The 27,493-nt window shown below is 37.2% G+C and overlaps 1 protein-coding gene across 3 annotated transcripts in view; it reads left to right on the top strand.

Annotated features, from left to right (window-relative positions):
• The window catches only part of DENND4C (DENN domain containing 4C), a 130,690-nt gene extending 103,413 nt beyond the window's left edge, over window positions 1-27,277 (top strand). For all 3 annotated transcript variants that reach the window (XM_049895037.1, XM_049895036.1, XM_049895038.1), the window contains 7 exons: window positions 5,064-5,246; window positions 6,040-6,238; window positions 8,252-8,497; window positions 9,784-9,901; window positions 21,358-21,508; window positions 23,529-23,593; window positions 23,803-27,277. In XM_049895037.1, the coding sequence (XP_049750994.1) occupies window positions 5,064-5,246; window positions 6,040-6,238; window positions 8,252-8,497; window positions 9,784-9,901; window positions 21,358-21,508; window positions 23,529-23,593; window positions 23,803-23,939 (1,099 nt within the window). In that variant the 3' untranslated portion in view covers window positions 23,940-27,277. The remainder of the gene's footprint in view (window positions 1-5,063; window positions 5,247-6,039; window positions 6,239-8,251; window positions 8,498-9,783; window positions 9,902-21,357; window positions 21,509-23,528; window positions 23,594-23,802) is intronic.
• The last annotated feature ends 216 nt before the right edge of the window (window positions 27,278-27,493 follow it).

Raw genomic sequence — 27,493 nt, forward strand, 5'->3', positions numbered from 1 at the left:
ATGTAATTTACTAAAGAACCTATCCTGTTTCCTCATTGATATGTGGTGTCACATACCAGATATCAAGATCCCAAATACACCTCAGTCTGATTCTGAATTTACCTGTTCTTTTTTGTTAATACAACATTATTTATTTTATTGTCTTTATTTAATATCTGGCAGGGCAAGTTTCCCATCTCGGATTCTTTTTCCTTAAAATTACCCACCCTTAGTCTTCCATGTAACATTTTAGAATAAGTTTGAGATCCTCAAAAAAAAAAAAAACCCAGCTGAAATTTTCACTGAGATTACATTAAATTTATAGATTAATTTTGGAAAAACTGACTTCTTCAGTATTATCATTTTATCTGTGAGCGTGGTACACTTGTCCACTTTTTAAGCTCTTCTTTATGTCCTCTAATAGAGTATCAAGTTGCTCCCTGTAAGTCTTTTACTTTTTTGTTAAATTAGGTATGCTTTTTAAGCTATTGTGAAGAATACCTTGTCTTCTATTATATTTTTTAATTGGTTATAAAGGAGTATTATTGATGCGTCCGCTTATGTCATTATGGAAATTTTCAAACTTAAAAAAGTGAACACCCAAATAGCCACCTCTGCATTCTACAATTAACATTTTACTATACTTGCTTTATCACCTACCTATCCCTCCATCAATCCATCTTTCTTTTTTATTCTTTTAAAAGTAAGTTGTAGACATTAATACACTTTTCCCATCCACTTCAGCATGCATATCACTATGGTATTTGCTTAGTTTTTTTTTTTTTTTTCTTTTGAGGTAAAATTTATACAGTGAAATGCACAAATCGTAAATGTACCGTTTGAAGAGTTAATGTACTCAAAACCAAAAAAACAGACCCACTGCCATCGAGTCGATTCCGACTCATAGTGACCCTATAGGACAGAGTAGAACTGCACCATAGAGTTTCCAAGGAGTGCCTGGCGGTTTTGAACTGCCAACCTCTTAGCAGCCATAGCACCTAACCACTATGACACCAGGGTTTCCAGTTAATATACATGTTTGTGCAAATCAAACCTTTATCAAGATACAAAACATTACCATTACCTCAAAGTTCTCTCATGTTTCTTGGACAGCCCTACCCTCAGCTTCTCTCCACTCACAGGGAGGGGGAGAGAGATGAAAATAACATAAGGGAGAGAAGAAATGACTAGAGATGAAGTGAAGATTTATAAGGGAAAAGGGGCATTATGAACAATTACAGGTTAACACATCTGAAAATGCTTCTACTACTCTTTTTCTTTGGGGCATTTTATTGTGTTTTAGGTGAAAATTTACGGAGCAAATTAGTTTCTCATTCAATAACTTATACAAAAATTCTTTCGTGACATTGATTGCAATTTCGGCAATATGTCAGCACTCTCCCCCTTTCCACCCCAGGTTTCCTGTTTCCGTTCTTCTAGTTTTCCTGCCTTCTCATCTTTACTTTTGGAAAGGCATTTTGGTCTCAAATACTTGATTGTTCTAAGGGGCGTGTTCTTCAAAGGTGTTATTGTTTGTTTTATAGACTTATCTAATATTTGGCTGAAAGGTAAACTTCAGGAGTGGCTTTAGTTCTCAGTTAGAATGGTGTCTAAGGGCCATAGTCTAGGGGGTTCCTCCAGCCTCTGTTAGACCAGTAAATCTGGTCATTTTTGTGAATTTGAATTTTTTTCTACATTTTTCTCCCACTCCATCTGGGACCTTCTATTGCAATCCTTGTCAGAGCGGTCCGTGGTTGTAGCCAGGCACCATCTAGTTCTCGTCTCAAGCTATGGTTTATGTGGGCTATTAGTACTTTGGAGTAATTACTTCCTTGTGTCTTTGGTTTTCTTCATTCTCCTTTGCTCCGAACAGGAGGAGACCAATAGTTGTATTTTAGATGATCGCTCCTAAGCTTTTAAGACCCCAGACACTACTCACCAAAGTAGGATGTAGAATATTTTCTTTTTTTAATTTTTATTATGCTTTAAGTGAAAATTCACAAATCTAGTCAGCCTCTCGTACAAACAATTCATATACACTTTGTTATATACTCCTAGTTGCTCTCTCCCTAATGAGACAGCACAGTCCTTCTCTCTACCGTCTATTTCCGTGTCCATTCAGCCAGCTTCTATCCCCCTTTGCCTTCTCATCTCCCCTCCAGACAGGAGCTGCCCACATAGTCTCATGTGTCTACTTGATCCAAGAAGCCCACTCCTCACCAGTATCATCTTCTGTCTTATAGTCCAATCCAATCCCTGTCAGAAGGGTTGGCTTTGGGAGTGGTTCCTGTCTTGGGCTAAGAGGAGGTCTGGGGACCATGACCTCCGGGGTCCTTCTAGTCTCAGTCAGACGGTTAAGTCTGGTCTTTTTGTAAGAATTTGAGGTCTGCATCCCACTGCTCTCCTGCTCCCTCAGGGGTTCTCTGTTGTGTTCCCTGTCAGGGCAGTCATTGGTTGTAGCTGGGCACCATCTAGTTCTTCTGGTCTCAGTCTGATGTAGTCTCTGATTTATGTGGCCCTTTTTGTCTCTTGGGCTCATAATTACCTTATGTTCTTGGCGTTTTTCATTTTCCTTTGCTCCTGGTGGGTTGAGACCAATTGATGCATCTTAGATGGCTGCTTGCTAATGTTTTAAGACCCCAGACGCCACTCTCCAAACTGGGATGCAGAATGTTTTCTTAATAGATTTTATCATGCCAGGTGACCTAGTTGTCCCCTGAAACTATGGTCCCCAAAGCCCCGCTCCTGCTACGCTGGCCTTCTAAGCATTTGGTTTATTCAGGAAACTTTTTTGCTTTTGGTTTAGTCCAGTTGTGCTGACCTCTCCTGTATTGTGTGTTGTCTTTCCCTTTACCTAAAATTGTTCTTGTCTGCTATCTAATTAGTGAATACCCCTCTCCCTGCCTCCTTCCCCACTCTTGTAACCATCAAAGAATATTTTCTTCTCTGTTTAAACTATTTCTTGAGTTCTTTTAATAGTGGTCTCATACAGTATTTGTCCTTTTGCGGCTGACTAATTTCACTCAGCATAATGCCTTCCAGATTCCTCCATGTTATAAGATGTTTCACAGCTTCAGCATTCTTCTTTATCGATGCGTAGTATTCTATTATGTGAATATACCATAATTTATTTATCCATTCATCCATTGATGGGCACCTTGGTTGTTTCCATCTTTTTGCTACTGTAAACAGTGCTGCAATGAACATGGATGTGCCTGCATCAGAACCTTTGCTTTTATGAACTTGTTATGCCAGTTGTCCTAGATGTTCTCTGAGACCATAGTCCCTAGCCCTCAGCTCCAGCTACTCAGTCCTGCAAGATGTTTGGTTGTGCCCAGGAGATATCTGTGTCGGTGCGCCCATGTGCTGTTATATATATGAATAGACATGCTGCACATACAAATATGTATGTAAAAATACCCACAGCCAAACCTATATATGTACATGGGTGTGCTCCTATACTCTATCCTACGCCTGTTCAGCATATGTATCTGTCTTTTTATCTGCCTATAAAATTATTGTTTGTTTTTACTGTTATTGTAGGGTTGTGTATGTATAGTACTTAACTGTGGCTGGTTTTTATTATTATTATTTTTTTGCATTCCTCTCAGTGTCTTCCTTTGCCTTGGTCAAGTTGTGCTGACTTCCCCTATATTGTGTATTGCCTTTCCCTTCACCAAAGTTGACACATCTACTATTTAGTTGGTGATTTTCTCTGCACCTCCCTACCCCCTGGTGACCATCAAAGATGGTTTCTTTCTGTATATAAACCTTTTCTTGACTTTTTTATAATAGTGGTCTCATACAATATTTGTCCTTTTGTGATTGACTTATTTCACTCAGCATAATGTCCTCCATCTTCATCCATGTTGTGAGATGTTTCATAGCTTCATCATTGTTTTTTATTATTGCATAATATTCCATTGCGTGTATGTACTGTAGTTTGTTACCCGTTTGTCCATTGATGGGCACTTAAATTGTTGCCGTCTTTTTGCTGTTGTGAATAATGTTGCAGTGAACATAGGCGTGCATATGTCCGTTCATATGACGGCTCTTTTTTCTCTAGGATATGTACCTAGGAGTGGAATTACTGGCTCATATGGTATTTCTGTTTCTGGTTTTTTTAAGGAAGTGCCATATCATTTTCCATAGCGATTGTACCATTTTATATTCCCACCAGCAGTGTATGAGAGTTCCAGTCTCCCCACAACCTTGCCAGCATTTATTGTTTTTTGGTTTTTTTTGATCAGTGTCATTCTTGCAGGTTTGAGATGGTATCTCATCGTAGTTTTGATTTGCATCTCTCTAATGGTTTTTGGGGAACCCCTGGTGGCACAGTGGTTAAGTGCTCAGGCTGCTAACCAAAAGGTAAGCAGTTCAAATCCACCAGGCGCTCCTTGGAAACTGTACAGGGCAGTTCTACTCTGTGCAATAGGGTCGCTATGAGTCGGAATCGACTCGATGGCAGCAGGTTTGGTTTTTTGGAATGGCTATTGGAAACCCTGGTGGTGTAGTGGTTAAGAACTATGGCAGCTAACCAAAAGGTCGGCAGTTCAAATCCACCAGGCACTCCTTGGAAACTCTATGGGGCAGTTCTACTCTGTCCTTTAGGGTTGCTAAGAGTCAGAATTGACTGGACAGCAACAGGTACGGTAACGTCTAATGATCGAGAGCATCTTTTCATGTATTTGTTGGCCATCTGATTGCCCTCTTTGGTGAAGTGTCTGTTCATATCCTCTGCCCATTTTATGATTCTTTGTTCTTTTTTGTTTTAAACTTGAGAGATTAATAAATATTTTGCCTTCCTTCTTTCTTCATAATTTTCTTTATTGACTCTCAAAAACCAAAGGGATGTTATATTGGATTATAATGACTTCCTCTACACATTTTCTTTTGAAAAGTTTAGGACAGGAGAGGAAGAGAGCATGAGTAGGAGTGTATGTGTTTGAAATAGGCAGTACTCCCTATGGATTTTATAACTCATTCATCACTGCTTTACCATAAAGGAACTCTTAGTATGATGAAATTTAGAAGACTCTCAGATCATTAAAGACTCTTTTTTCCCCCGATTGTCCCGTATTTAGTTTTTTCCTGAAACCAAGTACCTCTGGTGACAGTTTACAAAGTGGCAGTATTCCATTGGCAACTGAACCTCTGGAGCATAAACCTGTATCCAGTTCAGCAGAACCAGACTTGATCAACTTTATGGATTTACCAAAACATACCCAGACCATAACTGAAGAAGCAAGCTCTCCAGTTGAATCAAGGTACCATAGGGTACAAAGAACTCTTTATAATAAACTGGGTACCCTTGTAAAAATTCAGTCTCTAAAGACAACCAATCTCATGTAGGCATAAGTTCTGACATTTTAAAAAATATAATCTTAACTTTTTAGTACCATATATTGTTTAAATATCTAATGAATGAATTTGATGATAAACCATTTTTGAAACTAGGTTTAATGTTTTACATTGATCTTTTACAAAAGGAGCGTCTCAGTGGAATAAAATATCCTTCAGTGTAGTGGTTGCCAGTTTCCAGAAGAGACACATTCTCTTTACTCTGTAGCCTTTACTCATTAATATTGATTGAGCCATGCATTTATTAAAGAGCCCATTGTATGCTAAGATTTAGACTAAGCACCAAAATGAAAAAGTAAATGAGATCTGGTTTGTATCTTATCACATCATGGTCTGGTGGAGATTAAATAATTGTCCGTGAATTTATAATACTTATTTCCATGCAGCATACTTCTAGGTGATTTTGTTTAATAAAGATGAAATAATGTTTGAATAAGAAAAACTGTGAATGGATACTTTGGTCTTTTTACAATAAATACCTGTTCTCTACCCTCTGTCCTCTTCCCATCTCTCACCAGTGAATGACTGTTCACTGCATCCTGTTCCTCTGACCACTTTTACAAAAATGCTTGAAAAAAATTTAATTCTCATAAGGTGGTAGATTATATTTAGTAGATTCAAGGTTCATTAAAGAAGATACTCTAGATATACAGGTTTAGATTTTTTGGCATAAATATAAGCATTTTTTCTTTTTTTAAGTGATGAACTAAAGAAAGCCAGTGGAGATGATGTCCAAACTATGAAAATTTCTCCTGTGCCTAATAGTTTATCAAAGCGAAGTGTATCTTTGACTCGAAGTCACAGTGTTGGAGGCCCCTTACAAAACATTGATTTTTCCCAGCGACCGTTTCATGGCATTTCAACAGTTAGCCTTCCAAATAGTCTGCAGGAAGTTGTGGTATGTAGCAGCATTATGATTATACTGTGTGTTCATGTATTTATTAGACCAGCACTCTAGTAGACTAATTTTAATCATATGAAAAGCGCAAAGAATGCTTTGTATACAGATTAATAATTTTTTAAAAAACTTTTTATTGTGGAGAATTTCAAATATGTACAGAAATAAACAGAAGAGTCTAATGAGTCACCTTGACCCATCATCTGACTTCAAAAATTTTCAACTTAGGGCCAGTCTTCTTTCATGTATAACCTTCTTCACTTTCCCCTTTATTATTTTGAAGCAAATTCCAGGCATTACACATTTCATTTGCAAATATTTTGTTATGTATCTCTGAAAGATAAGGACTCTTTTTTTTAAAGAAAGTGTAATCACTAATGCCATCATCATACCAAAGAAATAACATATCAGGTTAATCAGTCTTTGTTCAGATTTCTGATTATTTTAAAAATGTCAAATGTGTGTGTTCGTTTTTCAGTTTGTTTGAATCAGAATCAAATAAAATTCATGCACTGCATTGGTTGATATGCTTTTTAAGTTTTTTTTTTTTTTATAGATCCCCTCTCTTATTTTTTCTTTGCAATTTGTTTGTTGGTAAAATGGGGCCATTTGCTATTCAGATGTTGGAGTTGCCCCACAGTCCAGATTTTGCTGATTGCAATCCTATAAATCAGTATTCGTATCTAGAAGTATGACCTTACTGAAGGGTTTGGTTTTGTTTTCTTCATTTGTTTATTTTTGCAAGACACCTCCAGTGGTGGTGTGTTTCTGCATTGGGAGACACATAGTGTCTGGTTGTCTATTTTTGTGATGTTAGGAGCTGTTAATGCCTCAGTGCTTAGATCAGTTAATTTATCGGGGGCTGTAACAGGGTGATCATCTAATTTCGTTTCTTTATTATATGGAATATGTCTATAAAGAGAACCTTTTGTTTGGATTTCTAAAGATGCATTATATATCAGTAAGGCAGAGTAAATGTTTGATTCTTTTTATTTACCAGTTTTAAACATCATGAGTTTAGTCTCTAGCATTCTCCAAAGAGATCAGTTAATTTGGTGGAGAGAGTGAAGTCATTTTGAACTCATGGATTTAAACATTTATTTACCCATTGTTCCTCTCCTTATCAATGCTGATATTGTCCCATCTTTGACCAGGTGGAAGCCTCCATGAGTTGGCTCCTTAGTCCTTTCCTTTTGATACAACTCTAGTAGTTTTTTTTTTTTTTTTTTTTGGTGGTTGGGCAGGGCAGGGGTTAAAGCTTCCTTGCTTTCTTATATGACAAGGTGTTTCGTGCTCATCTTCCATATTTCCTTCCCCAGACCTGAAATCAGCCATTTCTTTAAGAAGCTCCTCCGGTTCTCTTTAGAGGGGAGTGATATTTGGAGACCATAGTCTGGGCACTAGCGGTACTCGCTGATACTCAGTTGGTCATAAACTTTTTATTGTGATTATGATACGTGTAACTTACCATGTCTAGGATGTTTTGTAGGTTTTTTTCTTTTCATTTGAATTGTAAAAATGTGTCCTTTAATTATTTCAGCTTTTATTGCAATCAAATGTAAATAGGAGTTAGATGTACTTTTAAAAGGAGTCCACAAAGAATATTAACACAAAAGATTTGTCCCATCTGTTTGTAGGAGGAACATAAGATTGTACATATTTTGGTATCATCCTTATAAAACATCTGATACAAATACTTGTCTTAAAAAATTAAAAAGGAAAAATCAATCATATATGCACAATTGCTCTTAGCATGATAGAGAAACTCTAAGGGTCTGTTGCAATATAGATTATTAATTTTTTTGTTGTAACAATTTAATTTAAGGGCATTAAGGGCTGCTTTGTTTTTGTTTTTAGGTTTTTATTAGAGTGTTCTTCTGCATGTAGCAATGGCCCTGAAATAACTGATTTTAACAGGGAAGATAGGGAAGTATAATCTAATTGAGAAGTACTTAAACATACAAAATTAAACAGATAATATTCATTTCTTTTTTTATTTCTATTTTCTTTAAGGATCCTTTAGGGAAAAGGCCCAATCCTCTCCCTGTTTCTGTGCCATACTTGAGTCCTCTAGTGCTTCGTAAAGAACTTGAATCTCTGCTGGAAAATGAAGGCGATCAGGTGATTCACACATCCTCTTTCATCAATCAACATCCAATCATTTTCTGGAACCTCGTTTGGTATTTCAGACGTTTGGACCTTCCTAGTAACTTGCCAGGACTTATCATCACATCTGAACATTGTAATGAAGGCGTACAGGTAGGGTGCCAGCTTCTACTCTTACCACATTTGTATTGGTTAGGATGAGGTTTAACTTCAGGTAACAAAGTATACAATAACAGTCGTTTAACAAGACGTGGGTTTATTTCTCTCTCACTTAACGGTTTGAACGGGTGGTCTAGGGACCTGAGATCCTTCTTTGTTTTTGCTCAGCTGTTGGTAGAACTCTATTTTCAAGTTATACTCATGGTACACTATGGCTAAATCTAGCTCCAAGCCATCATACCCTCATTCCACCCAGCAGTAAGGAGAAAAATGGAGAAGAGTTATGTCTTCTTTCCTTAGGGACAGCTCCTAGAAGTTGCACATTTCCACATATGTCTGTTGGGCCAGAACTCAGTTTATATGGTCATATCTAGCTCTAAGGGTAGCTAGAAAAGGTAGTTTTTATTCTGAATAATCATATTCCCAGCTGAAATGATGACAATAGCCTTTCTTGAAAACCAACCAAAACCAAATCCATTGCCATGGAGTCGATTCTGATTCATAGCAACCCCATAGGACAGAGTAGAACTGCCTCACAGGTTTTCCAAGGCTGCCACATCTTATTCCCACAGAGCAACTGGTGGGTTTGAACTGTCAATCTTTCAGTTAGCCAAGCTGCTTTAACCACTGCACTACCAGCGTTCCTTATTATCCATATTTTTCAGGTGATGTGATTAAAAGAGAAGTTGAGTAATTTGTCTAAGATCACATATCTAATAAGTGATGGAGAACCAAGATCATAATCTGACCATCTGACTCTAAAGCCTATTTTACTCATACTGGGATCCCTGATTCCTTTGAAGACAGTGAGCTCTGAGAGTTCCTTTATTTTGTGATATTAATATTGAGAGACACCCCAAACATACACCAGGGGCACAGCAAAATCCTTTCTTTAAGGTGTTATAAACTCTAGTTTGACTCATTTTTTTATTGACTCGGTTTCTTTAAGTAGTAGTCAGCACGACAGAATTGTTTTGCCCAACAGTAGAAACTATCGCACTTTGTCTTACCTTGAAGTTTATTGTAATGGAGGTTGATCTTTCATGGGGCCATTGTGCCAATTAGCCGTTTGTCATTTTAGTTCTTAGAAGTCAGAATTAGAAACCTGCACCTCAAAAAATAATAAGAACATTTATCCTAAGACATAAATAGAAATTTAAAATTTTATTGAGAAGTTGAGTTTTGAAAGAACTCACCTGTTTTATATAATGTCATGTTTTGCTAGACCCACTGATAATTATTTTGCTTGAGTTTTAGTATTTTTTATTGATCTTTTTTAGCTTCCTTTGTCATCTCTGGCCCAGGATAGCAAACTTGTGTATATCCAGCTATTATGGGATAATATCAACCTTCATCAGGAACCGGGAGAACCTCTGTATGTTTCATGGAGGAATCTTAGTAAGTAAAATGGAATTAAAGACATAATAGCCCAAAATTGGAAACAACTTAAATACCGTTTATAGGTGAATAGGAGCGGCTGGTGGATTTGAACTGCTGACCTTTTGGTTAGCAGCCAAACACTTAACCACTGTGTCACCAGGGCCATATAGTAGAATACTATTCAGCAATAAAGAACTACTGAAAAATAAAAGAATTAGAGAGACGAGAGAAGGAAATTACTTGGCTTTATTTTTTTTAATTTTTACTAAGTTTTAGTATCTTCTGAAGATTCTTGCCATTTTAGTTCAAATTGATTTGTTGTCATACTGACCTGTCTAACTGTGTCAGGTCTGAACTGAGTTGAAGAGCAGCTTTGTGTATGTGTCCATGTGTTTGTGTATGTGTCAAATACTAGTTCCGCTTGGTATTGTGAACTTAAATTCTATACGCTAGAAGCCTATTTTGGATGTGTCGGCATAGGATCATAGTTACAGTTACACGGATGGGTACTGACTAGCCTCCAAGAGTCTGACTTCATAGTTAGACCTTTCTGTTTAACACGGATGGGTACTGACTGGTCTCCAAGAGTCTGACTTCGTAGTTAGTCCTTTCTATTTAGAACATATTTTTTCAAGGGGTTTCAAGGATTATCATCCATTTATTCAGAAGCCCTATGAGTCAGTAACAAAAATACAAACAACCCAATAGAATCAATGAGTTAAATTATATTAGTAGGCAGTCTCTGGAGGAAATGCTAAATGGCTTATAAACATATTTTTAAAAAATCCTCAATCACATTAGTATTTAGTGAAAATGCAACTTTCTAAAGAACAAAAATATAAACTTGTACCTATCAGGTTGGCAGAATTTTTTTTTTTTAATTAATAATATCTAGTATTGTGGATGTAGGGAAAAATAGCACTTTCATATACTGTTAGAAGTGTAAAATGATACATTTTTGGAGAACAGTATGGAAAATATTTTCCAGATTTAATACATGCATACTCTTTAACCTAGCCATTGCACTAATAAGACATTGTCCTACAGAAATACAAGTGTATATGTAAATCTGTGTGTACAAGGATGTTTACTGCAGGGTTATTCATAATAATGAAAAACTTTAATATAAATAACCAACAGGAGAATTGTGTTAAATCCACACTATGAAATATTGGCAGCCAAGAAGGGAAAGAGAGAGATGTACAAAAGGATGCTTATTTAGTGAAAAAGACAGGTGGCAGAACAGTATATAATCTTTTTTGTAGACAAAGAAAACAAAAAATATACATATATATATGCTTTTATGTATGTATAGAAAAAGCTCTAAAAGGATATGCCTCAAACTATTAACAGTGGCAACTTAGAAGAGAGGGAAAAGTTTACTCTTTATTTTTTATCATATTGTACTTTTTCAGCTGTCTGTCACAGCTATGCAATTTCTGTACTGCAAGAAAAAAAATCTGATGCTTGCCCTTGAAATATCCCAGTCACAAAATTATGGTTAAATATATTGCAAGATGCTTTTGCCTTTATTTTGCTCCAGTCATGATACATGAATGCTTTTTAGGCAGAAGTAGGATAACCTTGAAATTTCCACTAGATTAGAACTAGAGTTGCCGTTTCTTTATAGCTGTTTCCCTCTGTCACCTGAAATAGACAAGTGTTTCAAAGTATTCTCATGATTTGTGGTGGAAATAAAATTTTGAACCCTCAAGAATGACCTTGTTTGTTTACTTACTTGGCTGCTTTAAGTGAATAATTGGCATGTAAATAACATTAAAAGACCTACGAATTAAATAAATGAGAGATGACCTTTGGAATGGCAACATGAGGAGCTTCACAGACCCTTTCCCTGGTGAAACAACCAAAAGTTGTGAGAATTTTTTTTTTTTTTAATTTTAAGTTTTTTGAAATCGTCCAAAGGCTGTATGTAGCAAATGAAGAAACGTTTTATTTGAGAAAGGACTGGCAATTTGCTTCCGTAAAGATAACAGCCAAGAAAACACTATGGAGCAGTTGTACTCTGTAACACATGGGGTGCTCTGAGTCGAAATCGACTGGACTGCAAGGAATTTGATTTGTTTTTTTAGGACTGTAGGATGTGTAGGATGGGGAAATGGGGACTGACTGCTAATGGGTATGGGGTTTCTTTTTTGGGTGATGAAAATATTCTAAAATGGGTTGTGATGATCACGGAACTTTGTAAATATACTAAAAACCAGTGGAATTGTATACTTTAAATGGGTGAGCTGTATGGTTTGTGAATTCTGTTTCAAAAAAATTGTTATTAAAAAATGAATTAAAGAAGGCGGGGCCAAGCTGGCGGACTAGGTAGATGCTACCTGGATCCCTCTTGCAACAAAGACTTGGAAAAACAAGTGAATCGATCACATACATAACAATCTACGAGCCCTGAACAACAAACACAGATTTAGAGACAGAAAACGAACAAATACGGGGAAGCAGCGACTGTTTTTGGAGCCTGGAGCCAGCGTCCCAGTCAGAGGATTTTCTGGAAAAACAAGTTTCCCAGTGATGGCTCGGAGACAGCAGTCGATATCAAACCACATAAAGAAGCAGACCGTGACAGCTTCTACAACCCCCCAAACAAAAGAATCAAAATCTTTCCCAAATGAAGATACAATCCTGGAATTATCAGATACAGAATATAAAAAAACTAATTTACAGAATGCTTAAAGACATCAGAAACGAAATAAGGCAAACTGCAGAAAAAGCCAAGGAACACACTGATAAAACCGTTGAAGCACTCAAAAAGATTATTCAAGAACATAGTGGAAAAATTAATAAGTTGCAAGAATCCATAGAGAGACAGCATGTAGAAATCCAAAAGATTAACAATAAAATTACAGAATTAGACAACGCAATAGGAAGTCAGAGGAGCGGACTCGAGCAATTAGAATGCAGACTGGGAAATCTGGAGGACCAGGGAATTAACACCAACATAGCTGGAAAAAAATCAGATAAAAGAATTTAAAAAAAAATGAAGAAACCCTAAGAATCATGTGGGACTCTATCAAGAAGGATAACTTGCGTGTGATTGGAGTCCCAGAACAGGGAGGGAGGACAGAACACACAGAGAAAATAGTTGAAGATCTGCTGACAGAAAACTTCCTGACATCATGAAAGACGAAAGGATATCTATCCAAGATGCTCATCGAACCCCATTTAAGATTGATCCCAAAAGAAAAACACCAAGACATACTATCATCAAACTTCCCAAAACCAAAGATAAAGAGAAAATTTTAAAAGCAGCCAGGGAGAAAAGAAAGGTCTCCTTCAAGGGAGAATCAATAAGAATAAGTTCAGACTACTCAGCAGAAACCATGTAGGCAAGAAGGGAATGGGATGACATATACAGAGCACTGAAGGAGAAAAACTGCCCGCCAAGGATCATATATCCAGCAAAACTCTCTCTCAAATATGAAGGCGAAATTAAGATATTTACAAATAAACACAAGTTTAGAGAATTTGCAAAAACCAAACCAAAGCTACAAGAAATACTAAAGGATATTGTTTGGTCAGAAAACCAATAATATCAGATACCAGCACAACACAAGGTCACAGAACATCCTGATATCAACTCAAATAGGGAAATCACAAAAACAAATTAAGATTAATAAAAAAAAAAAATGCTTATAACAGGGAATCATGGAAGTCAATATGTAAAAGATCACAATAATCAAAAAGAGGGACTAAATACAGGTGGCATAGAACTGCCATATGGAGAGTGATACAAGGCGATATAGAACAATACAAGTTAGGTTTTTACTTAGAAAAATAGGGGTAAATATTAAGGTAACCACAAAGAGGTATAACAACTCCAGAACTCAAGATAAAAGCCAAGAAAAAGGTAACGACTCAACAAACATAAAGTCAAACACTACGAAAATGAGGATCTCACAATTTACTAAGAAAAATGTCTCAGCACAAAAAAGTAAGTGGAAAAATGAAATTGTCAACAACACACATAAAAAGGCATCAAAATGACAACACTAAACACTTATTTATCTATAATTATGCTGAATGTAAATGGACTAAATGCACCAATAAAGAGACAGAGTCTCCGACTGGATAAAGAAACACGATCCATTTATATGCTGCCTACAAGAGACACACCTTAGACTTAGAGACACAAACAAACTAAAACTCAAAGGATGGAAAAAAATATATGAAGCAAACAATAAGCAAAAAAGAAGAGTAGCAATATTAATTTCTGACAAAATAGACTTTAGACTTAAATCCACCACAAAGGATAAAGAAGGACACTACATAATGATAAAAGGGACAATTGATCAGGAAGACATAACCATATTAAATATTTATGCACCCAGTGACAGGGCTGCAAGATACATAAATCAAATTTGAACAGAACTGAAAAGTGAGATAGACACCTCCACAATTATAGTAGGAGACTTCAACACACCACTTTCGGAGAAGGACAGGACATCCAGTAAGAAGCTCAATAGAGACACGGAAGACCTAATTACAGCAATCAACCAACTTGACCTCATTGACTTATACAGAACTCTCCACCCAGCTGCTGCAAAGTATACTTTTTTTTCTAGCGCACATGGAACATTCTCTAGAATAGACGACATATTAGGTCATAAAACAAACCTTTCCAGAATCCAAAACATCGAAATATTACAAAGCATCTTCTCAGACCACAAGGCAATAAAACTAGAAATCAATAACAGAAAAACTAGGGAAAAGAAATCAAATACTTGGAAACTGAACAATACCCTCCTGAAAAAAGACTGGGTTATAGAAGACATCAAGGAGGGAATAAGGAAATTCATAGAATGCAATGAGAATGAAAATACTTCCTATCAAAACCTCTGGGACACAGCAAAAGCAGTGCTCAGAGGCCAATTTATATCGATAAATGCACACATACAAAAAGAAGACAGAGCCAAAATCGGAGAACTGTCACTACAACTTGAACAAATAGAAAGTGAGCAACAAAAGAATCCATCAGGCACCAGAAGAAAACAAATAGTAAAAATTAGAGCTGAACTAAATGAATTAGAGAACAGAAAAACAATTGAAAGAATTAACAAAGCCAAAAGCTGGTTCTTTGAAAAAATTAACAAAATCCATAAACCATTGGCTAGACTGACCAAAGAAATACGGGAAAGGAAACAAATAACCCAAATAAGAAACGAGAAGGGCCACATCACAGCACACCCAACTGAAATTAAAAGAATCATATCAGATTATTACGAAAAATTGTACTCTAACAAATTTGCAAACCTAGAAGAAATGGATGAATTCCTAGAAAAACACTACCTACCTAAACTAACACAATCAGAAGTAGAACAACTAAATAGACCCATAACAAAAAAAGAGATTGAAAAGTAAATTAAAAAACTCCCAACAAAAAAAACCCTTGGCCAGACGGCTTCACTGCAGAGTTCTACCAAACTTTCAGAGAAGAGTTAACACCACTACTACTGAAGGTATTCCAAAGCATAGAAAATGACGGAATACTATCCAACTCATTCTATGCAGCCACCATCTCCCTGATACCAAAACCAGGTAAAGACATTACAAAAAAAGAAAATTACAGACCTATATCCCTCATGAACATAGATGCAAAAATCCTTAACAAAATTCTAGCCAATAGAATTCAACAACATATCAAAAAAATAATTCACCACGATCAAGTGGGATTTATACCAGGTATGCAAGACTGGTTTAATATCAGAAAAACCATTAATGTAATCCACCACATAAATAAAACAAAAGACAAAAACCACATGATCTTATCAATTGATGCAGAAAAGGCATTTGACAAAGTCCAACACCCTTTTATGATAAAAACTCTCACCAAAATAGGAATTGAAGGGAAATTCCTCAACATAATAAAGGGCATCCAAGCAAAGCCAACAGCCAGCATCACTCTAAATGGAGAGAACCTGAAAGCATTTCCCTTGAGAACAGGAACCAGACAAGGATGCCCTTTATCACCGCTCTTATTCAACGTCGTGCTAGAAGTCCTAGCCAGGGCAATTAGGCTAGACAAAGAAATAAAGGGCATCTGGATTGGCAAGGAGGAAGTAAAATTATCTCAATTTGCAGATGACATGATCTTATACACAGAAAACCCTAAGGAATCCTCCAGAAAACTACTGAAACTAATAGAAGAGTTTGGCAGAGTCTCAGGTTATAAGATAAACATACAAAAATCACTTGGATTCCTCTACATCAACAAAAAGAATATCGAAGAGGAAATAACCAAATCAATACCATTCACAGTAGCCCCCAAGAAGATAAAATACTCAGGAATAAATCTTACCAAGGATGTAAAAGACCTATACAAAGAAAACTACAAAGCTCTACTACAAGATATTAAAAAGGACATACTTAAGTGGAAAAACACCTTGCTCATGGATAGGAAGACTTAACATAGTAAAAATGTCTATTCTACCAAAAGCCATCTATACATACAATGCACTTCCGATCCAAATTCCAATGTCATTTTTTAAGGTGATAGAGAAACAAATCACCAACTTCATATGGAAGGGAAAGAAGCCTCAGATAAGCAAAGCATTACTGAAAAAGAAGAAGAAAGTGGGAGGCCTCACTCTACCTGATTTCAGAACCTATTATACAGCCACAGTAGTCAAAACAGCCTGGTACTGGTACAACAACAGGCACACAGACCAATGGAACAGAATTGAGAACCCAGATATAAATCCATCCACATATGAGCAACTGATATTTGACAAAGGCCCAGTGTCAGTTAATTGGGGGAAGGATAGTCTTTTTAACAAATGGTGCTGGCATAACTGGATATCCATGTGCAAAAAAAATGAAACAGGACCCATACCTCACACCAAGCACAAAAGCTAACTCCAAGTGGATCAAAGACCTAAACAATAAAGATCATGGAAGAAAAAATAGGGACAACCCTAGGAGCCTTAATACAAGGCATAAACAGAATACAAAACATTACCAAAAATGACAAAGAGAAACAAAAAATAACTGGGAGCTCCTAAAAATCAAACACCTATGCTCATCTAAAGACTTCACCAAAAGAGTAAAAAGACCACCTACAGACTGGGAAAGAATTTTCAGCTATGACATCTCCAACCAGCGCCTGATCTCTGAAATCGACATGATTCTGCCAAAACTCCACCACAAAAAGACAAACAACCCAATCAAGAAGTGGGCAAAGGATATGAACACACACTTCACTAAAGAAGATTTTCAGGCAGCTAACAGATACATGAGAAAATGCTCTCGATCATTAGACATTAGAGAAATGCAAATTAAAACCACGATGAGATTCCATCTCACACCAGCAAGGCTGGCATTAATCCAAAAAACACAAAATAATAAATGTTGGAGAGGCTGCGGAGAGATTGGAACTCTTATACACTGCTGGTGGGAATGCAAAATGGTACAGCCACTTTGGAAATCTATCTGGCGTTATCTTAAACAGTTAGAAATAGAACTACCATACAACCCAGAAATTCCACTCCTCGGAATATACCCTAGAGAAACAAGAGCCTTCACACAAACAGATATATGTACACCCATGTTTATTGCAGCTCTGTTTACAATAGCAAAAAGCTGGAAGCAACCAAGGTGTCCATCAACGGATGAATGGGTAAATAAATTGTGGTATATTCACACAACGGAATACTACGCATAGATAAAGAACAGTAACGAATCTGTGAAACATTTCATAACATGGAGGAACCTGGAAGGCATTATGCTGAGCGAAATCAGTCAGAGGCAAAAGAACAAATATTGTATAAGACCACTATTATAAGATGTTGAGAAATAGTATAAACTGAGAAGAACACATACTTTTGTGGTTACGAGGCGGGGAGAGAGGGAGGGAGGGAGAGGGTTTTTTACTGATTAATTATTAGATAAGAACTGCTTTAGGTGACGGGAAGGACAACACTCAATACATGGAAGGTCAGCTCAATTGGACTGGACCAAAAGCAAAGAAGTTTCCGGGATAAAATGAATGCTTCAAAGTTCAGCGGAGCAAGGGCGGGGGTTTGGGAACCATGGCTTAAGGGGACTTCTAAGCCAATTGGCAAAATAATTCTATTATGAAAACACTCTGCATCACTCTTTGAAATGTGGTGTCTTGGGTCTTAAATGCTAACAAGCGGCCATCTAAGATGCATCAATTGGTCTCAACCCACCTGGAGCAAAGGAGAATGAAGAACACCAAGGTCACACAATAACTAAGAGCCCAAGAGACAGAAAGGACCACATGAACCAGAGACCTACATCATCCTGAGACCAGAAGAACTAGCTGGTGCCCGGCCACAATCGATGACTGCCCTGACAGGGAGCACAATAGAGAACCCCTGAGGGAGCAGGAGAGCAGTGGGATGCAGACCCCAAATTCTCATAAAAAGACCATACTTAATGGTCTGACTGTGACTAGAGGAATCCTGGCGGTCATGGTCCCCAAACCTTCTGTTGGCCCAGGACAGGAACCATTCCTGAAGACAACTCATCAGACATGAAAGGGACTGGACAGTGGGTAGGAGAGAGATGCTGATGAAGAATGAGCTAATTATATCAGGTGGACACTTGAGACTGTGTTGGCATCTCCTGTCTGGAGGGGGGATGGGAGGATAGAGAGAGTTGGAAGCTGGCAAAATTGTCACGAAAGGAGAGACTGGAAGGGCTGACTCATGAGGGGGAGAGCAAGTGGGAGTATGGAGTAAGATGTATATAAACTTATATGTGACAGACTGACTTGATTTGTAAACGTTCACTTGAAGCTCAATAAAAGTTAATAATAATAAAAAAAAAAGTACAATGAGATTCCATCTCACTACAACAAGGTTGGCATGAATCCAAAACACAAAATATTAAATATTGGAGAGGTTGTGGAGAGCCTGGAACACTTATACACTGCTGATGGGAATGTAAAATGGTATAACCACTTTGAAAATCCATATGGCCCTTCCTTAAAAAGCTAGAAATAGAACTACCATATGATCCAGCAATCTCATTCCTTGGAATATATCCTAGAGAAATAAGAGCCTTTACACGAACAGATATATGCACACCCATGTTCACTGCAGCGTTGTTTACAATAGCAAAAAGATGGAAGCAACCAAGGTGCCCATCAACAGATGAACGGATAAATAAATCATGGTATATTCACAGAATGGAATACTACACATCGATGAAGAACAATGGTGAATCCGTGAAACATTTTATAACATGGAGGAATCTGGAAGGCATTATGCTGTGTGAAATTAGTCACTTGCACAAGGACAAATATCATATGAGACCACTGTTTTAAGAAATCGAAAAATAGTTTAAACAGAGAAGAAAATATGCTTTATGGGTACAAGAGTGGGAGGGAGAGAGGTTTTCACTAATTAGATAGTAGACAAGAACTATTTTAGGTGAAGGGAAAGACAACACACAACACCGGAGTGGTCACCACAACTGGACTAAACCAAAAGCAAAGAAGTTTCCCGAATAAACCAAATGCTTCGTAGGCCAGCGTAGCAGGGGCGGGGGTTTGGGGACCATGGTTTTGGGGGACATCTAAGTCAACTGGCATAATAAAATCTATTAAAACATTCTGCATCCCACTTTGGAGAGTGGCGTCTGGAGGGTCTTAAACTCTAGCCATCTAAGATGCATCAATTGGTCTCAGCGTACCTGGAGCAAAGGAGAATGAAGAACACCAAAGACACAAGGTAATTATGAGCCCAAGAGACAGAAAGGGCCACATAAACCAGAGACTATATCATCCTGAAACCAGAACTAGATGATGCCTGGCTACAACCGATGACCGCCCTGACAGGGAACACAACGGAGAACCCCTGAGCAAGCAGGAGAGCAGTAGGATGCAGACCTCAAATTCTCATAAAAAGACCAGACTTAATGGTCTGACTGAGACTGGAAGGACCCCAGAGGTTATGGTCCACAGACCTTCTCTTAGCCCAAGGCAGGAACCATTCCCAAAGCCAGACCGGGATTGGACTGCACTATGGGATAGAAAACGATACTGGTGAAGAGTGACTTTCTTGGATCAAGTAGACACATGAGACTACGTGGGCAGCTCCTGTCTACAGAGGAGATGAGAGGGCAGAGGGGCCAGAAGCTGGCTGAGTGGACACGAAAACAGAGAGTGGAGGGAAGCAGTGTGCTGTTGCTTTAGAGGGAGAATACAGGAGTATACAGCAAGGTGTATGTAAGTTTTTGTATGAGAGACTGACTTGGTTTGTAAACTTTCACTTAAAGCACAACAAAAATTAAAAAAAAAAATGAATTAAAGGAGATATAATGAAATTTTATCTTATATCTGGGTTAGGTTGTAAAATCACAGCATGAAAATCAAGTCGTATTTAAAGGTCATCATTTAGTAGGTGGAATTGCTAGGACTAAAACCCATAGCAGCCAATATCTCCTTTTACATCGTAACAGAGGAGTTTCCTTTTTTTTTGGTGAGCACAGATGAAATATTAATAGTTGCCTTTATTTAGGGGTTATGCTGTATAAAAAACTTGCCTTATGACAGACATTCAAAATCAAGCTGATTGAGGAACCAAACCAAACCTATTGCCGTCAAGTCGATTCCGACTCGTAGCAACCCTATAGGACTGAGTAGAACTGCCCCACAGAGTTTCCAAAGAGCAGCTGGTGAATTCAAACTGCTACCTTTTGGTTTGGTAGCTCTTAACCACTATGCCGTCAGGGCTCTGAATGAGGCAATCGTAGGTACATATTTCCGTCTCATGCTAACGTGGATGTAAGCAAAGTCTTACGGTGGCTGGAATTAACTGCATTATTTAAAGTTTTCTCTTTCCCAGGCCACAAATACATTGGTGAATTTGTACATGTTTAATGTCAGTATGATTCGTCTCCACTATATACCTCTGAACCACTTTTAATAAGCTACAAAATTTTTTATAAATGTTCTCAAAAGCTGTAGAATTACCCTTGTATCAGGATTAAACTTCTATATTTAATAGAAAATACAGAGGCTTAAGGTAGAGATTATTCTCTCACATAAAAAGTTACGAATTAGCACAACTGGTAGGCAGTTCCTCTGTTATCAGGAACCCAGGCTCCTTCTGATACATCTCATTTACTGCTGACAAAGGTACTTCATGGTCACAACACAGCAGCTGGAGTACAAGCTGTCACATACCAGCCTCGGGCAGGAAACCATCAACTGGGGGGAAGGGCATGGGAACAGACCTCCCCTATCAGAAGGGAGCAGGAAAAATATTTTTTTTAGCTGGGCAACACTGCCACTACCATTTTATTAGTAAAGGGGAGGCAATGTTGAGTAGAACTTAGAAGATGCCACAGTCTTGTGGGGAAAAAAGCTTCTGTAACTCTTAGGGGGGAAAACGGGAAAAAAAAAAAAAAAAAAACCACCCAACCCTTTATCATCTAGTGGATTCTGACTCATAGCTTATTCCTAACCACTGTGTTCTTGTTACTAGATTCTGAAAAGAAGTTGTCACTCCTGTCAGAGGAACAACAAGCAGCAAGCACGTTAGTAGAAAGCATCCGGCAGAGTATTCAGCATAATGACGTTCTTACACCCATCAACCTCCTTTCACAACAAATGAAACCAGACATGAAAAGACAAAGGTAATAATGCAGTGTTTTCTGTTTGATGGCACTCAATAATTTCATGGTTCATTTTTAAAACTTAACCGAAACCAAAAAACCAAACCCAGTGCAATCGAGTTGATTCTCACTCATAGCGACCCTATAGGACAGAGTAGAAATGCCCCATAGGGTTTCCAAGGAGCGTCTGGCGGATTCGAACTGCTAACCCTTTGGTTAGCAGCCATAGCACTTAACCACTATGCCACCAGGGTCCTTTAAAACTTTATGTTTTTAAGTATCCCTGGTTGTAAAAGGACATACAAGGACTCATCATTAAAAGGACTTGTTACAGAACATCGATTTGAATTAAAAAGTGCCTATCCAAATATTGGCATTCATACATGAGCACACACATAATAAGTGTGTGTGTGTAAATAGATAAAATTGAAGATAATTTATTGATATCTAGTATGTACAAATAATGCTTTGGAAGAAGTACAGCCAGAATGCTCCTTGGAAGCAAGGATGGCAAGACTTGTCTCATGCACTTTGGACATATTATCAGGAGGGACCAGTCCGTGGAGAAGGACATCATGCTTGATAAAGTAGAGGGCCATTGAAAAAGAGGAAGACCCTCAATGAGAAGGATTGACACTGTGGCTGCAACAATGCGCTCAGTCATATCAATGATTATGAGGGTGGCGCAGGACTGGGCGGTATTTCGTTCCGTTGTATGTAGGATTGCTATAAGTTGGAACCGACTGCACGGTGCCTACCAACAGCAGGATGCACTGAGTCTTTCAGAAACGTCACTGTAATTGATGGAAACCCTGTATGAATTTAACATTGATATCATACATATGTACTACTTGTTAAAGCCATGTGGTACCCACACTTCTTTCTTGTGGGATGTAAAGGGATAGGGGATTAGGAGTAGAAACAATTTAGGAAAGCAGTGAATTACAAAGGATGTGGAGCTGTCCTGACCTTGTTACTGTTTCTGCTAACATGCTCGAACCAGCACTCATCCCAGCCTCAGCATAAGCGAACAGTTTGGTAGAAGCTTCAGAAAAGGGGACATAATCAATTCTGTGCAACATTGCTAATGTTTATATGACCCCCTTCAAGTTCCACGGCATCTTTGAAGGTAATCTCAGAAGTGATAGGGCAGGAATTCATAATGAAAATGATGGATTCAGTTGTAATTCAGCAGTGCAGGCAGAGGTGACCTTACGTACAAACTGAAAAAGCAGCTCGCTTCAGGCTAGTTTAAGGGCAGGGAAATAATATTGCAAGTGACATTTTATGGCTTCTGAAGCTTAAAGGAAAGCAACGTGAACCATCATCAGAAATCAGCTTTACCATCTTTTTTTTTTTCTACTTAGTACTCAGAAATCAGCTGATTGTATGAGTTTTCCCCTCATGTTTAACAACTGAGCCATGAAGCTCATTTCTAACGTTTGTGACATTTTTATATTCACAAACTAAATAAAGGTGATCTATCCTTTTTGTGGAATAAATAGCAAAGAGAACATACCACTTTTCACACTGTGGCCAAGAGTTTTAGACCCCAACTTGCTATAGAAATTAATGTTATTTTGTCAAGTGGCAAAAAAACGAGAGAAGATTCTGGTTTTTGTGAAGTTTAATTTTTAGAGGTAAAATATTACTTATATTGTTAAAAAATATATATACTAGTTAAAACAAACCATTTTTATTATTAGATTGGAGAAAGAGGTTAAACAGCAAGATTTTTGTCGTTGGTGTGAAGCTTTATGCCCAGTAGTTGGTTTTTTTAGCTTTTTAATTTAAAATAATTAAAGACTCAAGAGAATTTGCCAAAAGAGTAGAATTCAGGGTGCCCTTCACCCATCTCCCTTCAAAGGTGACATCTCTCATAGCTGTAGTACAATATCAAAACCAGGACATTGATGTGGGTACATGGTGTAAATGACAGTTTAGTTTTCACCATTTTTTAAACCTGCATTTGTGTGTGTGTGTTGAGGGGAGGTAGTTTTATACTGTTTAGCTATTAACTTTTAAAATGTTTATTTTACAGGAGTTTATACAGAGAAATCCTTTTCTTATCATTAGTGTCCCTTGGAAGAGAGAATATTGACATTGGTAAGTTGGTTAATGACAATTTATTAAGGGAGGTTTTTAGTTTTATTTCCTAAAGTAATTTAAAAAATTCTAACTGGTGTCTGTAAATACTTGCCTTTAAAAAAGATTTTTACCTTTAAATGTGTAGATTAAATATATACATGTAAATATAATTGATTCAGTGCCATTTTTAAACAAGTTACAACTAACTTTTTGAAAATGTCTTTCAGAGGCTTTCGACAACGAATATGGACTTGCATATAAAAGCCTACCTTCAGAAATTCTAGAGAAGTTGCAGAAAATTGACGCTCCACCAAGTAACAGTGTAGAGTGGTGCAGGAAGTGCTTTGGGGCGCCTCTCATTTAAGTTAAGAGATGAACTAACTCTTGGGGACAATATATAATGAATAGTAATTCATACTGAATCATCTCAAAATGTAAAATGACATTATAATGCCCCAGGGTTTATTGACATTGAAGACTTTCAACTCCTAAACTGTTTCTCGGACCCTGCTGAAAATGAGTTTTGGATTTCTCAATATTTGTCTTAGTTTGATGTTAATAATGAGAAACCATACTCCTCATCCTAGGCATTTTGTTAATATATATTTGAAGCTGTTTGGTTTGGGGAAAGGCAGATTAATGTTAACTTGCCTGGCCCAAAGACAAATGAAATCTCTCAATTTATAAGGGCAACTATTTGTGTATGTGTGTATATATGTGTGGCTGTGTAGATATGTCTGTATGCAGCCATATTATAAGTGTATATTTATTGAAATTCTTGGATTGTGTGTTGCAATACAATTTTCCGAAAGGGGTCTCATTGACTGTTAAAAAATGACTACTAGTAAACTGGTCTTGTAGTCATTAATCTCAAAATCACCTGAAAGTCTGATGACAATTGCCCTGCCTCTGACTTTAAATTTAAAATATATCTTTCATATTGTTTTAGCTTGCTTAATGGATTCTATTTTGAATATCATTACCTACTTCAGTCCTTTCCCTAGTACAATGTTAATTTGCAACACCTGTAAAAAATTGGAATGGGCCAATCCAATAGTTTAAGTAAAATTAGGGTAGCTTCATAATAATTTACAAGGTTCATTGGAACATGCTTACACTGCTGAAGTGTATATATAGTCTTTTGACTTGAAATCTTTGTCCAGACACATAAATCTTTGCTATTGCTCACTTTTTAAAACCTGTGGGATAAACTTGCACTGCAGTTTTATTCTTGTGTAATACTTAGATTTGTATGCTTGTGAGTAAAAATGCAAGTTTGTAAATAATATTTTTTAGGTTGAATCAATTAAGTCCTAAAACTTCAAAGCTTATTGAGCTTGTTGTCAATAGGTTTAAGGAAGTGACCTTACATGCATCACTTTTTTATGTCTTTTGTTAAAAAAAAATCCCTTAGAAGCAAAGTTTGCCTTAACTCACTCTCTGCACAACAGAAAAAATCAGTGGTTGTGTGTGGGACGGTGCGGTTAAGGTCAGATTTTACAGTAATCATGCAGGTGGCTGAATCAGCTTATTAAAAAAAAAAAAAAATCACTGCTGGGCACTACAGCTTAACAGCACAAATCCCCCTTCCAGCTGGTGTAACCTATTTAGTTATTGTACTAGTCTTTCAACATTTCAGGATTAATCTGCATAGGTCAGATTAAGTCTGTTTATTGTGAAAGTGCTAAGTGAAAGAACTTGTCAGAAATTATGTACAATTTTTCATTACCTTCAACATGGACCCTTTGCACTGTTTAAGAATATATACTTTTGCAACTTAGTCTTGGCACTGAAGTTTTAGTACTTACTGACCCAACATAAAGTTAGGCATTAACATGCCAATATTAGATTTAAAGCATATAAAAGTTGAGGATGAATAAAATGAAAAATTCTGAGTTTACTGTGCTTGTCTGTGTGTGAATTTTTAAGGCTCCTGAAGCATGTAGGATTAATTCAAACCTTTGTGTTTTTATGAAGTCAAGTCTGTCCGTTGTTTTCTTTAGTCTTCCTAACAAATTGTTACCTACCATAGTACTTTTGGTTTTAAAAGAATCTTTAATGAAGATCTGAAACATTTAATGTATATATCAGTTTTGTTTTTTTAACTACCGGTGATCGAACTGTAACATCTGTTTTTAACTTCAGTAGTGTTACCAACGTCAGATATCAAATTATAATTTTCCTAGTAATTTTACAACATTTTAAGTAACTTTAAAATTTTAAGGTGTCAACTGCCTTCTAAACCTTGGAGAAAATCTAAATTGAAACAAGCAAATTATTTCATTGCTTCCCTGCTAATCTGGATCTAAAACGTTGCTTTTTTAAAGGCTTACTTGCTGAATCCTGCTTAAATAAGAAGTGTTTCATCTTGGAAACCATAACCTGCTGTGCTGGCATCAATTTAGGTATAGGGGGTGATTTCTTATATTTAATCGTTTAAAAGCTTTTTCTAACACCAACCACAGAAAGAGTACCACTAAAACTTACCAAAAAATTGTCCTTGAGTTGATTCTGGCTCATAGTGACCCTATAGGACAGAATATAATTGCCGCATAGCATTTCTAAGGAGCGGCTGGTGGATTCAAACTGCTGACCTTTTGGTTAGCAGCCGAGTTCTTAACCACTGTGCCACGACGGCTCCAAAACATAATATACTTACTATACATACCAAATCATATCTGTGGAGAGATTTAGAAAATGTTTTCTACTGCTACTGACTTTATCAGTTTTGGAACTTAAAATCTGAGAACTACTGAGGAAGTCTTTGAAATTAATTGATTCTGTTTAACAGGGCTCTGTTGTTGGTGTGATCATCTGATTTAAATTTAGGTGTATTTTGTAGATTGATTACAGGCACTTGAGTGGTTAATGTTGACTTGTGCAGCCTTCGTGGCTCCACTCATTTAAATCACAAAGCAGGGTGGTTTTCATGTTTTGTGCATAAAAATCTAGCAGGTACTGGTTTTCTGGACCATACACCAGATTTGGCTTTTGGTTTTAAGTTACCCACTATGGCTGTAACCATCAGTCTTTTTTCATGTACTCACTCGTATCAGCTAACACCATGCATTAGGATATGGACCTGGTCCAGGGACTGGCATTACCCTCATCTGGGAGCTTATCAGAAACGTGGAATATAGGGCCTCACACGTGGACTACTGAACCAATCTGCATTTCAGTGAGATCTCCAGGTGATTCAGTCACAAAGCCCTGCTGTAGTCTGTTCATGCTTCAGCTATTTGAAAATTTCACTCACGTGTGGTTCAATACATATTTGATCAAATGAGCTTCTTCAGCCTTAAAGCCTAATGCCTAATGTGCCTTCTTTTTAAAACCCTACTAGTCTGTCAGTGTTAAGCTGAATAGGTTTCAATTACTGCAGAAAATATATATGGTACTTAAAAAAAAGTATACTACTTTTTCTCTGCATCCTTTGTTGGTGCAGGTGTGTTTATGTAAGTATAGTCAACTTTTCAGTGTGAAAAAGCATGGAAAATTAACATTTCACTAGTTGAAAAGCTTTCTGTTAATGCAATAAATTTGCACTGGTTTAAAAGCTTTGTAAACTGTAAAAATGGTATCCATTAACTATGCTTTAACAAATTTATCTTTTTTACATATGACAAATGTCCACCTTCACAAGGGCACTTTTCATGTATTAAATTTTGTATAGGTGTTTAAGAAAAGCTGTATTCCTCAAAATAAACTGTACAAAAGATTTATAGTCCTAGTCATTTTATTTCCCCTAAAGTGGTCCACGCCTTGCTGCGAAGTAGATGCACTATGCGAAGAATCCTCTCCAGAGCCACCCACTGCCCCCGCCGCCCTCGCCCTGTCTCTCACCACAGAAGGGTAGCAGTCTGTATTTGAAGGACATCATGCAGACTTACTTCATGTATATCGCTCCTGCTTTTCTAC

The sequence above is a fragment of the Elephas maximus genome, chromosome 9, assembly GCF_024166365.1.
Source record: "Elephas maximus indicus isolate mEleMax1 chromosome 9, mEleMax1 primary haplotype, whole genome shotgun sequence".
NCBI lineage: Eukaryota > Metazoa > Chordata > Mammalia > Proboscidea > Elephantidae > Elephas > Elephas maximus.